The sequence below is a fragment of the Mesoplodon mirus genome (genome assembly GCF_964341445.2).
Source record: "Mesoplodon mirus genome assembly, chromosome: 2".
NCBI lineage: Eukaryota > Metazoa > Chordata > Mammalia > Artiodactyla > Ziphiidae > Mesoplodon > Mesoplodon mirus.
The window spans coordinates 44801842-44818718 of NC_138977.1; the positions used below are offsets into that span (position 1 = coordinate 44801842).

General features: G+C 37.2%; 1 protein-coding gene across 3 annotated transcripts in view; it reads right to left on the reverse strand.

Moving 5' to 3' along the window:
* Window positions 1–286: 286 nt before the first annotated feature.
* The window catches only part of MRPL1 (mitochondrial ribosomal protein L1), an 81788-nt gene continuing 65197 nt past the window's right edge, over window positions 287–16877 (reverse strand). For 2 of the 3 annotated variants that reach the window (XM_082632608.1, XM_082632607.1), the window contains exons 8-9: window positions 1886–1967; window positions 287–479 (exon numbers count right to left, since the gene is read on the reverse strand). In XM_082632608.1, the coding sequence (XP_082488734.1) occupies window positions 361–479; window positions 1886–1967 (201 nt within the window). In that variant the 3' untranslated portion in view covers window positions 287–360. Of the gene's footprint in view, window positions 480–1885; window positions 1968–12069; window positions 12283–16877 lie in introns of those variants that run through there. The other variant, XM_082632609.1, reaches the window with a different exon arrangement.

A 16877-nucleotide genomic window follows, 5' to 3' on the forward strand; every position in this document is an offset into this window, starting at 1 on the left:
GTGATGTAGCTCATGACTCTACCATTCTCTGCCTTATGGGAACTGAGGGTGTTACTTTTCCCTCAGATGGTATGACTCTCAAGGGAAAGTTATTAAGCTAGAAATTGCTGCTATAATTACCAGATTGTAGAATCTGAATACTAAGGAAGAAAATTTAACATGATCTAAAAGTTAGGTTCAGACACAGAGCAAATTTTATTTTCTTAGTTTTGAAAGTATTATAAGATTTTCCAGTGCTAAAATTTACTTTCAAGTATGATGATCAAGAAATAACAAGACACCAAACTTAGAAATTAAACAGTTTTTAATTTTCTCTGTTGTTTCTTGATCCACTGAAAATAATTTCTCAATGCAACACATTTAGGCAGCTTTTTTGTCACTTTCTTTGGGTTCTACTTCTTTAGGCAATAATGACTCGATCTTTAGTAACAAACCTTCACTTGTTGAACTTCGAAGGAAAGCACGTACCACAAAGGGTCCTGAAAACAAAAACAAGAATCAATTTTCATTTTATTCCATAGATACCTAATGAGCAAATACAAACATACAACAAGAAACTTTATAGGACTCGTGTTATATTTTCACTTGAAAAGTACTGATATTACTGAACTATTATTTTGAATTATAACAAAGGGAAGATCGCTTCATTTCTAGAGTAGAAGACAAACTAGCTGTACCATAGTATATTAGAGATTTATAGATGAAACTACACATATTCACTAATAATTCATTTCTCTCTTTCAGAAGGTGATCACCTAGAATTTATTTCATTGCGAAGTCCACAGTAAAGGGAACAGGTGATGATATTTACATTTGATGGCAAGTTTCTAAATATTTATTTAAAACAGTCAGCGCAAATGCTAACTGTGTTACCATTTAGTAAAATTCCTTAAAAATTAAAAAGCCTTTCATAAGAACAATGTTAAGGGATCCTCAGTTAAAATGGCAAAGAGAAGATAACTACATTGCTTTTAGAGATTTACTGTTCATCATTCTACTCCTGATATAGGTTCAGAGGCTCCTATACTCAAAACAAAGTTCTCCATGAAAGAGAAGAATCTATACACATACAGTCACTAAGTACTATGGTCATATCTAGCACAACAGAATTAACAAATGTATTTATTCACCAGTGTGTTTAACTCCCAAAGAAGGTTAAACATAATGTGAGGTTGTGTTTTAATTATACACTTGGTTTATAAAATGAAACATGACAGATTCCTATAATGGTAAGCCTGTAAGTGCATAGTCAATTGAGGGTTACAGACTCTTGCTTGCTTTCAACCAGTGGAAAGAGAACACGTTTGTCTGAGGAAGGACTGTGAATGGCAGGTAATGCAGCGGGTGCCACACATGTTCCTAGCCTATGACACAGCTTCCACATCAAGTTTCACTGTTCTCCACGAATCACCCCATTTATAAATAGTGATTCTGTGGCATGATTAAAAACCTTGTTTCTTTTCTAAAATAAATAAGATTAAGAAAGCCAGCTGCTAGTACCAGTGACAAAGTGAATGGTCTGGCTTCAAAATATCATCTGTCTCATAAATGACTTTAGGTTCTGCTTAAACACTACTGTAAGTTTAAGGCAATCCGTTACAGTTTTCTTTCAAACTTTATTACATTTAATGGTAGAAATAATGTGGGAACTTATAAAGGTTTCACGATGTATTCCTTATTAATGTTAAAGAGGTCTCCTCTCCAAACAACTACAACTTCTTAATAAGATCATTAGGAATCCTTTGGAGAATTAAGTTGTATTTCTTTAATCCCTGGAAGTATTATTGTTATTGCAGTTGCATATTAACTGGATTGTTTTCTTAATATTTTACATTTTTAAAGTATCACAGAGCTACAAGGAAGTCTACCCCAGAGAACCACTTACCCAAATTCAGCGGTCTTTGCCTACAGACTTCACTGATGACTGCTTGCAGATTGGCAGCTATCTGGTCACTTGACATATCCAGCTGAAAGAAAAGGATATATAACATTAATGATGTGAAAGTGAGATGATAATACAATTTTTGGTAGCTGTATCAGTAGTTGTTCCAGACAGTGTTTTCAAATATTCAACTAGCGCAAATTATGTATTAGGAGACCCTACTGTGAAAGAAAAAAACTTCCATAACTTTTTTCAGAATACAACATTAACATGTCTTTACACGTCAAGACTTAATTACCTTTTAGAACACATTATAGCAAAGTGTTTTAAAGTTGCTCCACTTGTGATTCCTTGAATTCCAAGTAATTTCCCCACAGCATATCCTGGGGCAGAATACACCATTCCTCCCACCCTTTCCCTATCACCAAGGAATTAGTGATATTTTTTCTTCAAGTTATTTGTTTATTTTTTTAAAGAAACTAAGAAAATATTTAGAAGTTAATGCTTTCAAAAGTCCAAAATGAAACTACTTGACAACGCACATTCACGTAACATATCCCACACAGAGACATTTTCAAGATGCTATGCTAACACTCTAACTCTGCAATAACAATTATCCTGCTACTTAGTAAAAGCTACAGTAAGTAAATATATAGTGAATGAGCCCTATTCATAAAACACCTAAACCCAGCATACATCTTTGGAAAGTCCTTGAGTTTATCATTCAAATTCAGTGCATGTTATTCTTCTTAAATATACCAGTTAAAATCAGTTCTATTGCATTCCTATGTTTAGAGGATTTTGCACTTTGCCAAATGAATCCAGTTTTTAAAATTCATATAAAACTTATAATAGTGTAATTGGCAAAACTTAGACAGTAAGAGTTCAAACAAGAATTCTATTTTCCAATGACTCTTGAGACCATTGTGAGAAATGTAGTACATAACCAGAAAGAGAATTCCTCCTGAAACAAATTATTCTCATCATCATCAGACAACATTTATTTGACATTCACTTAGGCATGATGCAGTACCAAACCCTAAATGAGAAGGTTTGGGCATTACTGGAGGAATTTTCACTTTATGCCAATCCACAAGTGGGAGTTTGGAGAGAGGAAAAAAAATCAAGCAATGCTTATTCTCCTTATTAAATCCATAGAACTTATAGACTTTAAGTTGTATTGAAGTAAGTAGTTCACTGACAGACAGGGCACCTTACATTTGCTACGGTAAAAAAAAGAAAACAAAACAAAACACCAAGAGTATCAACATGTGTCCTTTCATTCCTCTCTTAATTCTCCACTTTCCCTCAAAATGTCCTCCTTTCTATTATCAACTGAAGTAACCAACACAGCTCTGAGGAGTTCCTTTACCCTTTGTAAAGACCTATACCTACCTTAGATTTGGGAGAGCAATAGATACAAGAAAAAGCAAGAGGTCCAATATATCTTCCTTGATAGTTACAAGCTATACTGTTGGACTATGTATACTAAACTTCTCAGATTTTTGTAACTGTACTTTATGCAGACTTATATTGCCACTCCTACAATAAGCTAACAACATAGGCTTTAGAAATGCAAAACAAAAAAACAAACAACAACAAGAACAAAAAGAAATGCAAAACAGATGCCTTCAATGGTTTCATTAAGTTTTAAAATATACAAATTGTTTTAAAATATAGTTTACACTTTTGTCCAAATTTTAGCACCTCTAATTATCAGTACTATGTCCTCTACTGAATCTTAACATATATTTTTAGCCATAATACCTCACTTTACTTTTTCTTTTAGATATTTTGTAAAATTATGAAAAAGATATATTTTATGGGCATAACTTTGATTACACAATTGACTACCGATGACAAGATAGCTACGTAAAAAAAAATGTATGCATGCATGCATGCATTTTATCAAAACTTGCATAGGAAATTTATTTGGGCCGACAATGATCTAGAGACAACTCAGGAAAGCAACATTTACAAGCTTCTCCATCTACATCTCAGTTGCTCTGTTCTACCAGTAGTGCTTTCCACACCGTAACATTCTGTGGCCTGACAAAGGTAAGGAGGACCATTTTGAGGGTATATTATCTGTTAGATTCTCAATAGCAGAGCATTAGACTTGGCAAAGCAGGAAAAAAGTGGGGGCGGGGGGAGTGGAACGGCTTGACCTTGAAGGCGATATTGAACTATATTGAGCACTGTATTTGTGTGTGTATATATGTGTGTATTTGAATATATAATAGTCACAACAGTACCTATGTTTAGCTAAAATGATTGTCCACCACAGGGCAAAATAGTTATTCCTTGTTCTGTAGCATAAATGCTTTTAAGAAAAGACTGATTTACTGAATCCTCCCTTCTGCTTAACATTCTTATTAATATCAGAAATAATTCCCTAAGCAGACTAGATGGAAGACTTCCCAAATATGTCAGGGTGGTGGCTCAATCGATACAGCTGAATTATACCTCTTTGCTTTAACTCTCAGATTTTCCTCTTTCTATGCAATTCCTAACCTTTGCTTTCAGTCACTCTCTACCATTACGAGAAAACTAAAAAACTGTGGTTCTTAACCATTGTTTGTCCCTTTGAGATGCAGACATATGCAGGACAAACTATAGTCATGAGAGTGTCTAAGACAGTGATTCTTAAACTTTTTTCAGGTTATCAAAACTTGCTCCAGAAAAATGCACACAGGCACACAAAAATTTTAGCCTATGCTTTTAGGGTCTTCAAGGATTCTTTGATTAAAAGAAAGGGGAAGAGAGAAGAAAGGCTCCTGAGGAAAGGGGCTCAAGTTAAAAGGGCTACACTTTGAGAACCACCAGTGTCGCTGTTTAATTCGGCTCAAATACTTTGAAGGACTAAGGACAACAGTATGGAAAAAGGATTCAACTTAATTTTCTACATTTTATAGAGGACAGAAATAAAAAAGAAAAAGCAAAGTATGTGTGCACAGTTTTTAAACAATCATATGTTCCACCTAAAGTGGCCAGCTTCTGTCACTGTAAAAGTTGTAACAGCCTCTAGATGACTGATCATCTCTAGCTGGGAACTGCAGAGAGGACTGCTGCTTTGGATAAGCACTTGTTAGAACACCTGACCTCCAAAACCCCTTCCAAGTGCAATGTTCTAGGGTTACAAAAAGGGTAGCCTGGCAATGGTTTCTGCAGGTGGGCCAATACTCAATTCCCTTGACTCCTGAAAGTCTAAACCAAGAAAAGGAAGACAAGACAGTCTGTGTATCTCCTATACAACATTAAGTAATAGTAGTAGTAGAAGTAGTAGCAGCAGCAACGGCAGCGGCAGCAGTAATAATAATAGTAATAATAATAATAATACTAGAGCAGCTCTATTTATTGGGTGCTTACTCTAAGCCAAACTCTGTTCTAAGCATTACATAGATATTCTCATTCATTTCTCCCAAGTATCCTAAAGATGGGAACCATTATCATTCCTTTTTTTTTTTTTTTTTTTTGCGGTACGCAGGCCTCTCACTGTTGTGGCCTCTCGCGTTGCGGAGCACAGACTCCGGACGCACAGGCTCAGCGGCTATGGCTCACGGGCCCAGCCGCTCCGCGGCATGTGGGATCCTCCCGGACCGGGGCACGAACCTGCGTCCCCTGCATCGGCAGGCGGACTCTTAACCACTGCGCTACCAGGGAAGCCCTATCGTTCCTCTTTTACAATTAGAAACTGAGACTTAGAAAACTCTGTAACTTATTCAAAAGCACCCACATGATAAGGAGTGGCTCAGCAGCTATGTGCATGAGCTCTAAAGGCAGAGAAATGTGACTTTGAACCCCATTTCCACCATTTACTAGCTTGTAACCCTGGACACAGCTAGTAAGTGTTGGTAATCCTTAATGAAAATTAAAGTGTCAGTTGTCTGGGAAACACAAATGAGTTGGTTATAAACTAAGGGGAGAAAAAGAGGAAACTAAGTGAAATACTGAAAGGGAAAGAATTTACATTTAAGTGGGAAAAATATGAATTTTTCTTTTCACCTAATGAATCCTTTCCTACTTTCCCAGTTTTTAGATGTTAACAGCGTACAATTCAGCAACATTTACTTGGCCTTCACTCTTTGCTGAGCAACATGCTGGGGACTAGGAACAGAAAGATGAGTAAGATACAAACCTTAACGTCAAGGAGCTCACCATCTGGTCACTAAAATACAACATGACAGGCGCTACTCTAAACAAATGAACAAAGTGCCACAAGGGTAGAGAGGAAGAATTGACTGACTTTGGCAGAGAACGCTTCACAAAGGTTATATTTAAATTGAGTCTTAAAGGATGAAGAATTCTGAAGGACAAAGAGGATCTTCTAGGCAGATGGAGCAGCAAGAGGTAATGTGAGAACAGGTGGATCATGTGACCAGAAGGCAGCTCACTATATCTAGCCCAGGGTTGCAAACTCAAATGGCTACAGTGGCCACAGCAGGTAACATGCATGATTGAAGAGGACTGGGTTTGAGTGCATATGCATACAGGACCCACGGGACACAGGCTGTGCATAGGTGGAGAGCACTGCTCCATAGGGAAGAGGCAGCAGCCATTGAGTGCTAACAGAATGTTACACTGAGGGCTCTGAGGCCGGTTTATCAGAACTCTTGACTGGTGAAGAACAACCAGAAATCTGGATTTCTATGTGACATTATCTAGTGTTTAAATGCTGAATCAATAAAACAAAACAAGTCTGGGGGCCAAACTCAGCCGGTAAGCTGCCAATTTGTAACTCTAGACTTCAAGCTGCATCACTGAAAATAACAGGAAATCCTGAATTTGAACTTGACATAGTGATTTGACACTAAATTATAAAAAGATTTGAATGTAAAGCTAAGATTTTAGAACATATTCTGTCAACAGTGAGAAGCTACTTAATGTTTTTAAGCAGACAAATGGTATTTCTGGTTTACGTTTTAGAAAGAATTTTAGAGGAAGGGTGTAAAACAGGAGTTGGCAAACTTTCTCTGTAAATGGTCAGACAGTAAATATTTGGGGGCTTTGCAGGCCTAATGGTTTCCGTTGCAAATACTCAATTCTGCTGTTGTGGTGCAAAAGTCATCATAGACAATACATAAACAAATGACCACAGCTGCGCTTCAAGAAAACTTTACTTACAAAAACAGGTGGAGAGCTGGAAGTGGCCCACAGGCCACAGTTTGCACACCTCTGGTGTGGAAGATAGACCAAAGGATGTCTGAGAAAGTGAATGGGCAAAGGAAACCATTACTTTTTGCTAAAGCAGAAAAGATTTTTGTTTTGTAGTGTTTAACAGAAAGCTTTGTTGGGTGCTGATAGACATGGTATCCTATAATGCATCTACTATGCAGATGAGGCAAAAAAATGTTTTGTCAAGCTAAGAATTGCATTGCCATTTAAAATAAAAGTAGGAAAAATGCTTAGCAACTGTTTCAACAACTGCCGTAAATTTTATATACACACTTGAAACAAGATGTTGCATGGGGCCTTTCTGGAAGTTTCTTCAGGACTGATGACCAGGGCCTAAATCTGAAAGCAAAAAAGGCATGTAGTGCATGCCCTATATTTTACAGAAAGATGCCAACAATTAAGGCCAAAAAGTTCTCACCATAATCAACCACCATGCTAAGGAGAAGCAGGCCAAGAGGCAAGGCTCCAAGAGGCTCTTGTGTAGAGACTGGGGGCACTGCCAGAAGAAGATACTAGCTTGCTGAACATATGCTTGAAGGACATCAAATAAGTAAGAGCTGGTCACTGGCCAGAGAAGTGGCAACAACCAAAGTAGGGACAACAAATACAGGCAGATAAGACGGGGCAGTTGCCTCTTCTCCCTTATTCCCTTTGTTAAGCCTCTACCACAGAAGAGTTAGGCCTGGAACAGGGGGTAGGGAGTAGGGATTCGGTATTCAGTAGGAGTAGGGATTCAGTATTTAGAACTGAATCAAGTCACTGCAGCACTCTACAGTCTAGAGTGGGAGAAGGTGTGAGTGAAATTTTACTAAGCCCTCCCTGCTTCAGATCACGAGCTATAAAAGCCTGGTTCCAAACTGAACAAGGAAAATCTCTGGACAGCAGATCACAGTTTTGAACTGAACCTCACTGCACTTTTAATTACTGAGAGCCACTAGAGTTATGCCTGTCACCTAACATGCCTGTGCATAACAGAGAAGAAAAATTGTACATGGCACACTTGGAATCAGGGGATGGAGAAGACTATTTCATGTTTGTACTCCATTAAATTCAGACTTTTCAATAGAGCTGTACATTTACACATAGACTGTATTCTGTGCACATGAGAATTTATGTGAATTTATGTTCATAGGAATCATGGTTATAATAATGAGTGATACTGCAAACAATCTAAATGCCCAAGAAAAAGAGTAAAATTGAATAAATTAAGATATATCCACAATACAGCTATGAAAATAATACTTTGTAAGAATTTTAATGATTTCGGAGAATATTCAAGGTACAGTATTTAAGGAAAAGAGAATAGAAAAGTCAATATATGACAGCAATTACATAAAAAATAAATGCATAGTACCTTGGAAATCTCCTCCCCTTTCCTAGAGCCCTGATGATATGCCTGCCTCCTACCCCTTAAAATTCATTTACTCCCCTCCCCTGAGGGAGAAGGTGTTTTTTTTTTTTTTTTTGCGGTACGCGGGCCTCTCACTGTTGTGGCCTCTCCCGTTGCGGAGCACAGGCTCCGGACGCGCAGGCTCACAGGCCATGGCTCACGGGCCCAGCCGCTCCGCGGCATATGGGATCCTCCCGGACCGGGGCACGAACCCGTATCCCCTGCATCGGCAGGCGGACTCTCAACCACTGTGCCACCAGGGAAGCCCCAGAAGGTGTTTTTAGGGCTCGAGGCTTCCCTTTTCCATTCCTTCATCAAGGTTTCTGAATAAGGTTTCTGCTCTGCTACACACACACACAAATACATGCATAGAGAAAGAGCAGTAATGAAAAGCACTAAAATGTTACCAATTGCAATTTTAAAATAACGTTTATATTCTTATTTATGCTATTCAGTATTTTTCAAATATTATCACGTGCATGTTATCACCTGTTGATAAAAAAAAAAAACCTAGTTTTAGTTTAGCATTTTAAACTATAAAACCAGTCCTTTAAAATGCTATAAATGGGGCTTCCCTGGTAGCGCAATGGTTGAGAGTCCGCCTGCCGATGCAGGGGACATGGGTTCGGGCCCCGGTCCGGGAAAATCCCACATGCCGCAGAGCGGCTGGGCCCGTGAGCCATGGCCGCTGAGCCTGCACGTTTGGAGCCTGTGCTCCGCAACAGGAGAGGACAAAGCAGTGAGAGGCCCGCGTACCGCACACACACACAAAAAAGATACTATAAATGACAAGGCATACTTTATTTCTTCACGTTTCCCTGAAACAAAATAAAAACCATTCTCACTTTTGGTACTGAGGGATAGACCCAGACCTCCACATCCCCCCACCACCATGGGTCCTAACAGCTAATTATGTTGTTACAGGCTTATATATATATTTAATTATATTTTTTGAATTGAAAGGCAGTAAAAGTAACCTTTTTGGGGGTGTACAGTTCTATAAATTTTAACTCCTGCATATATTTGAGTAACTACTACCACAGTACTGGACACAGAATCCAAAAAATCCTTCCTCATCCCTCATGTGGCCTCTTTTAGCCACTCCTAATCCCTGGCAACTTTTCATCTCTTTAAAAATGTCATACAGGGCTTCCCTGGTGGCGCAGTGGTTGAGAGTCTGCCTGCCGATGCAGGGGACGCGGGTTCGTGCCCCGGTCCGGGAGGATCCCACATGCCACGGAGCGGCTGGGCCCGTGAGCCATGACCGCTGAGCCTGCGCGTCCGGAGCCGAGCCTGTGCTCCACAACGGGAGAGGCCACAACAGTGAGAGGCCTGCGTACCGCAAAAAAAAAAAAAAAAAAAAAAAAAAAAGTCATACAGATGGAATAATTATATGTAACCTTTGTTTTCTTTCCTCCATAATTTAAAAAAATATGGTAAAATATACATAAAATTTACCATTTTAACCATTCTGAAGTATACAGTTCAGTGGCATTAAGTACATTCACATTGTTGTACAACTCTGACCATCATCTATCTCTAGAACTCTATCTCCTGCATCTAAAAGTCTGCATCTAAAAACCCATTAAACACTAACTCCCCATTCCCTTCAACCCCCAGCCCCTGACAACTACCATTCTACTTTCTGTTTCTATGACTTTAACTGCTCTAGGTACCTCATATCACATTTGGAATCATATAATATTTGTCCTTTTGGACAAATATTTGGTGGAATCATATATTTGTCCTTTTGTGACTGGCTTATTTCATTTAGCATGATGTCTCTAAGTTTTATTCATGTTGTAGCAAGTGTCAGAATTTCCTTCCTTTTTAAGGCTGAATAATATTCTACTGTATGTACATACGCATTTTGTTTATCCGTCCAGCCTTAGATGGACACTTGGGTTGCTTCCACCATTTGGCTATTGTGAACAATGCTGCTATGAACATGGGTATACTTATACCTCTCTGAGTCCCTGCTTTCAATTCTTTGGGGCATACATCTATAAGTGGAACTGATGGATCTTATGGTAATTCTGTTTAAAGTTTTGAGGAACCGCCACACCATCTTCCACAGCAGCTGCACCACTTCACATCCCCACCAGCAATGCTCCCCATTCTCGCCAACACTAATTTCTGTTTTTTTGGTAACATCCATTTCAATAGGTGTAGTGCAGTATCTCATTTGGTTTAAATTTGCATTTTCTTGATGGCTAATGATGCTGAGCATCTTTTCATGTGTTTATTGGCTATCTGTATATCTTATTTGGAGAAATGTGTGTTCAGATACGTTGCTCACTTTATTTATCTTTTTATTATTGAGTTATAAGAATACTTTATATATTTTAGATATAAGTCTCTTATCAGGTATATATATATAGTTTGCAGATATTTTCTGCCATTCAGTGGCTTGCCATATCATTCTGTTGATAGTGTCCTGTGATGCACAAAAGTCTTGTTTTGATAAAATACAATTTATCTCTTTCGTTACCTGTGCTTTTGGTGTCAGTATTTAACCTTTTGAGACTACTTTCACTCAGGTTACAGTATGTAACCTTTTGGGACTGACCTTTTGTTGTGTCTATCAATAGTCCATACCTTTTTTTATCACTGAGTCATACTCCATTATACGGATGTACCACATTTTTTTTTTAATCCATTCACACATAGAAGGATAACTGAGGTTTTTCCATCTTTTGATGATTATCACTACAGTTCCTATAAATATTTGTGTTCAGATATTTGTGTGAACGTTAAGTTTTGATTTCACCACAAATGTTTCAACTCTATGGGAATGGAATTGGTGGACCTTACAGTAAACCTATGTTCAGCTTTACAAGACACTATCAAGCTGTTTTCTAGAGTGGCTGTACTATTTTGTATTCCAACCATCAATGTATGAGAGTTTCTCCATAATCTTGCCATTTTTTAAAAAAGTAATTTTCTGCACAATACTTCCTCCTTTCCTTTTGAGATGCTGATGATATGAAAGTTAGATCTTTGTTATCGTCCCATAGGGCCTTGATGGTCTTTTTTTTTTTCCTATCTTTCATCTCTGCTTTTTAGATTTAATAATTTTTATGATCTACCTTCAAGTTCTCTGACTCTTTCCTCTGTCACCTCCATTAATTTCATCTCCAGAAGTTAATACATAATTTTTATGAGATCCCTTTCCTAAGTACCCCACCCCTTGATATCCCCAGTACTTTCTGGTTTCCTGGGGCTCTCCTTTTCAGCACTCTGCCCAGAAAGCTGAGGTTTTATTTACATTTTGCCTCTTACTTCCTCCAACTGTTTCGGCAGTGGGAGTCAACTGGCAGGAAGACAGAGAAGATAAGAAAAGGGTACATGCCCCTACCTCTTGAGACCATAGATCCTCCAATCAGAAAGTGAGGCAACCCCATTCCTCAATTTTAGATACCTGTGTCTTCCTCTGCACCCATTGTCACTGTTAGGAGCCATGATCTCTATTTCCCAAGCCTGAGGTAAGAGGGCTTCTCCTAGAGCTCTCCTGGGGCTCTCTGCCTGCACTGATGTCTACTTCCCGGTTTCAGGCTATGTTGAGACCAGGCCATGTGACAACACAAAAGGAAAAATGGCAAACTCACCGCCAGTTTGGTGGTACTTCAAATTCTGGTCTTCCCTAATTCACCTGTTACTATTGACTTTTCAGAGTCTTCAAATAGCTGCTCCATGCATTCTGTCCAGGTTTTATAATAGGTGCACTCACTGAGAGACACAGGGTGTCATATGATTATTACACCATCTCACTTGGAACCAGAACTTCCCAGGCTTACGTTTTATATATTTATATTTTAGGGTTGGCAAACATTTTCTGTAAAGGACCAAAGAGTAAATATTTTAGGCTTGGAGGGTCACATATGATTTCTGCTGCATATTCTTTTTTTATACAACCTCTTAAAAGATCATTCTAAGCTCACAGGTGGTACAAAAACAGACCATAGAGCCATTGTTTTCCAACTCCTGTATTAGAATACATTATTTATCTCCAAGTATACAAAAATTCATGCAAAGACAAGGTGTAGTATGATTTATGCTTTACATCACTTTAACAAATCAATATCTTTACCAAAATCTATGGGTGCTATAAAGCAAAAGCAGCCTTCATCATTGCTCATGATAAAGTTGTCTGAAAAATCTGTAATTTTGTGTTACATTTAACATATTTAATAATTCATAATAGGATCTTATAGATGTTTTATTGTTTACTGTAAATACTATATTACTAAATGTTATTATTTGTTTAGAAGTATCACTAATGAAAATCACAGGGAATTATCTTTCAGATCCATTCAATTTCTTTTACAAGGATTTGGATAAAGACAGAATTCAGTAAAAGCTATCATACTTAACACTGGTTTTTAAAATAAAGCTAACAAAAGAAAGCTGTGTGTGCAGTATACTGACAATTACTTATTAACAAATGGGTTGGCAAACAAAGGAAAGCGAGTCAGTTTACTTCCCTACTGCATGTTATGTCACATATTTTTCATCATGTGTTATTCTATTGATCAATGATCATTACATTGTTGAGTTATTGCAATGAATTAAAAAGCAAAGTTAGCTGTTTCTCTCAAATGGTATGGTTTTTCTTATGCTATTATTTATATCTGATTGAAGGGGACAGTCACACTTCCAATCCCAAAAGTTCTGGGAAATTATCATCTGATTTCATGACAGTATAGATAAGAAAACTAAAAATGATAATAAACTATTTTTAATTCTAATATGCCTACTGGTAAAAACGCTGATAAAAATCCATACAATGGATATACCCTAAAATACTACAAAGACTATTCATCCCAGTTAAATAAATATACATCTCTCACAATAAAGCATCAAGCAAAATGCTGGCCCATATTGGGTCCAGGATAAACATCATTTTCTCCTCTTTCTTAGCCCCATACTTCTAGAAATCTAAGATCTACTGCCAGTCTACTTCCTTTATTTTTAATGAGAACTTAAAAAGTACAGAATTTGACTTTTATATTCTACAGTTTATTTTCCACCTTTAAACTTCCTTATCTATGACACAGTACACTGCAATACACCAAAAATAGTGCAACGAAAGAAAAGTTAATCATCAACTGGAAGAAATGGAGGAAAAGGAGGAGGGGAAGTGACAATGAGCCATGAGCCAATGAGCTGCCTCCTTGTATCAAACTATTGTTTGTATCTAACTGATATAAGCAATATTCCTTGCTTGCCACTTTCTCAACTTGTGGATCTAGATGCTTCAACATAAGGCTTCATTTTCCATGCGCTATACTACTCACATCTTGTTTAACTGAACTCCAACACATTCACTTTTCCTGTTCTAACATGTTCGCTAAAACTGAAGGCTCTGATTTCAACACAAGATTTTACTATGTTTATATTCCCTTGCCCTGAACTTGTTTATTTTTGTTACCATATACATCATCTTTTATCAGCTGGCAAGTTGAAAATATCCTTGCCACAAAACAATTCACTATTACACAAGCAAAACATAGTGATACACACCTATGAATGGACCATGTCTACAACTTTAAAAAGAGGGGGGAAAAAGCACATCAAAGACACTGCCTTTATATTAAGTATGTCAAAGATCCAAGTATATTTGAAACCCAGACAAGAAACACTAGTCAAATCAGGTCTTGGCATGATTTATCATAAACAGAAATCTGAGATGTCCTATCCTCTGTTTTTTTTTTTCTTGTAAGAAAATGGTTTGATTTGCCAATAGCATTATTATTTACAAGTCTTCAAAATCTGGATATTTACATGATTGTAAAAGGGTTCCAGTTGTTTTTCCTTTAATGCTATGATAACCATTCATGTCAAAGCTAGGCTATTACATTACATTTAAAAGATGTTCTTCAAAATTTCAATTATATTTAATGAAGTTTTTAGAAGTCTTCCTCAATCCAAATTATTTAAGAATTTATGTTCTAATTCCATATTAATACATTAAAAGAAATAGCAATAGTTTCTAAATTAAAACAGAACAAGTGGCATACACATTTTGAAAGTATAGTTTCTTTAGAATACTTTACTCTTTTATTTACTTAAGTTGATTTCACAGGATACTAGTAGGAATCTGTCTTGTGATATAAGAAAATAAATAGGAAAAGTAGGACTCCACTCACAGGAGGAATCAATGTTTCATAATAAACTTACTGACGCCACTGATTTGGAATTAGTAATAATTCAAAGACTGTCAAATATGTTTTAAAAGTTTTATGATGTAATGAATGTGAATGTAATGAATATGATGTAATGAATGTGATATAATGAATGTGAATTAAGATTACAGGAAAGGGGCTTCCCTGGTGGTGCAGTGGTTGAGAGTCTGCCTGCCGATGCAGGGGACATGGGTTCGTGGCCCGGTCCGGGAAGATCCCACATGCCGCGGAGCGGCTGGGCCTGTGAGCCATGGCCGCTGAGCCTGCGCGTCCGGAGCCTGCGCTCCACAACGGGAGAGGCCACAACAGTGAGAGGCCCACGTACCGCAAAAAAAAAAAAAAAAAATTACAGGAAAATATTTAAACATCTTTAAAGAACATTTACATTAAAAACACTGTTTAATATAAACCACTGATTTGTTAATTATATAGCATAATTAACTGAGGCAGCATCTATCAAGCAACATTTTTGGATTAGATACTCTATGTTATCAAAGTTAGTTGTATTTCATTGAAAAACTAGTCTGTGGTATTCACTTTCAACTAATTCACATTAATTTTCCCAAAAATTTAATTCGATTTTTCATGTCTTTCCAATATGTAGGTGGATGAACAAGGAAGTAGGGAAGAGTAGAGAAAAAAAAGGGATACAGAAAAAGAAAATAGAAAAGAAAAACTTCAGAGAGCTATTAAAAGAAGGAAAAAATAAAAGGAAAGAGAAAGAGGGAGGAAGGAAGAAGGAAGGGAAAAGGGAGCCTGAAAACAAGTATCAAAAACAAACTACATTAAAAAAAGAAACCTACAAATAATAACAATTATTTTTAAATCATGTCAAATAATTTTCATCAAAGTACCAGAAATGAACTACCTCTTCATCTGGAGACTGAAAAAGTAAAACCACCATGAATGTTCAAATGGGAAGGAAAATATTACAAAGCTGCTCAAAAGCCTATTATAATTATTCTTGAATTAATCCTCATCTAATCTCCTGCCTAGATGGGTGGCCAGAATTCTGAGAGCCAGGTAAGGGAAGAGGACTGGGTGGCGAGGAGGGAAGGATTTCTCAACATTCCATATACATATATTCACTTAATCTCCCTGTTTTCAATTTTCTCAACTCCTGATCTCCCCCAGTAAGAGACCTTTGTTTTAATCTTTCCCGCCATCCGCTAGCATGGGAAAGGGCAGTTACCCAAGGTCATGAAATACGTAAAAATCTTCAAGAGTTTTCAACTAATCCTATTTGAGAGGGTTCTTGCCCCATCCCCACACATACCATTAACACTCAGTTCCAGAGATATCTAGAGCCAGATCCTAGCCTTTTTAAAGATCCTGAAATTTAAATTATATTAATATTTTGGCTTTCTCCATTGCTGACTTAAGATTTGACATTTTCTAATCAGTTACTACTGTGGTATGCATTCAATCCATCTTTACCTAGAAGCCTCAGAGCACATGTTATTTTCAAGTGTCCATGTGATACTTGGAAAAAGAATATTAATCTTATACTACGGGCCACAATGAAAGTCTCAAGGAGTTTTTTAGAAGTAGAAACTAAAAAGGATGCAGTCTTCAACCATAAGGCAGTCAAACTAGAATATAGTAAAAAAAAATTTTTTTTTGCGGTATGCAGGCCTCTCACTGTTGTGGCCCCTCCCGTTGCAGAGCACAGGCTCCGGACGCGCAGGCTCACTGGCCATGGCTCACGGGCCCAGCCGCTCCGCGGCATGTGGGATCTTCCCAGACCGGGGCACGAACCCGTGTCTCCTGCATCGGCAGGCAGACTCTCAACCACTGCACCACCAGGGAAGCCCAGGAAAAGTTTTTAAAGTCAAAAATTTTTAAATACTCTCCCAAATAAGAATAAAAAGTCCCATGGCAGATTATTTAGAAAATAATGACAAGAAAACTAAATATCAAACATGTAATTAGAGGCAAATTCACAAATTTAAACTCTTATTAAGAAAAAAAAAACAACTCACAAACCTCATATAAAACTTAGAAAATTAGAAAACAACAAAACAAATCTCAAGATAATATAATAAAGAAAAAGAGCAAATCAATAATTTATAAATAGAAAAAAATAGCAATAAATTCTAAAAACTATACTAAAAAACAAAAGTACTTTAAAAAACATACACAGGATAGCACAGGGAACTATATTCAATATCCTGCAATAAACCATAATGGAAAAGAATAGGAAAAAGAATGTATATATATGTATAATGGAATCACTTTGCTGTAG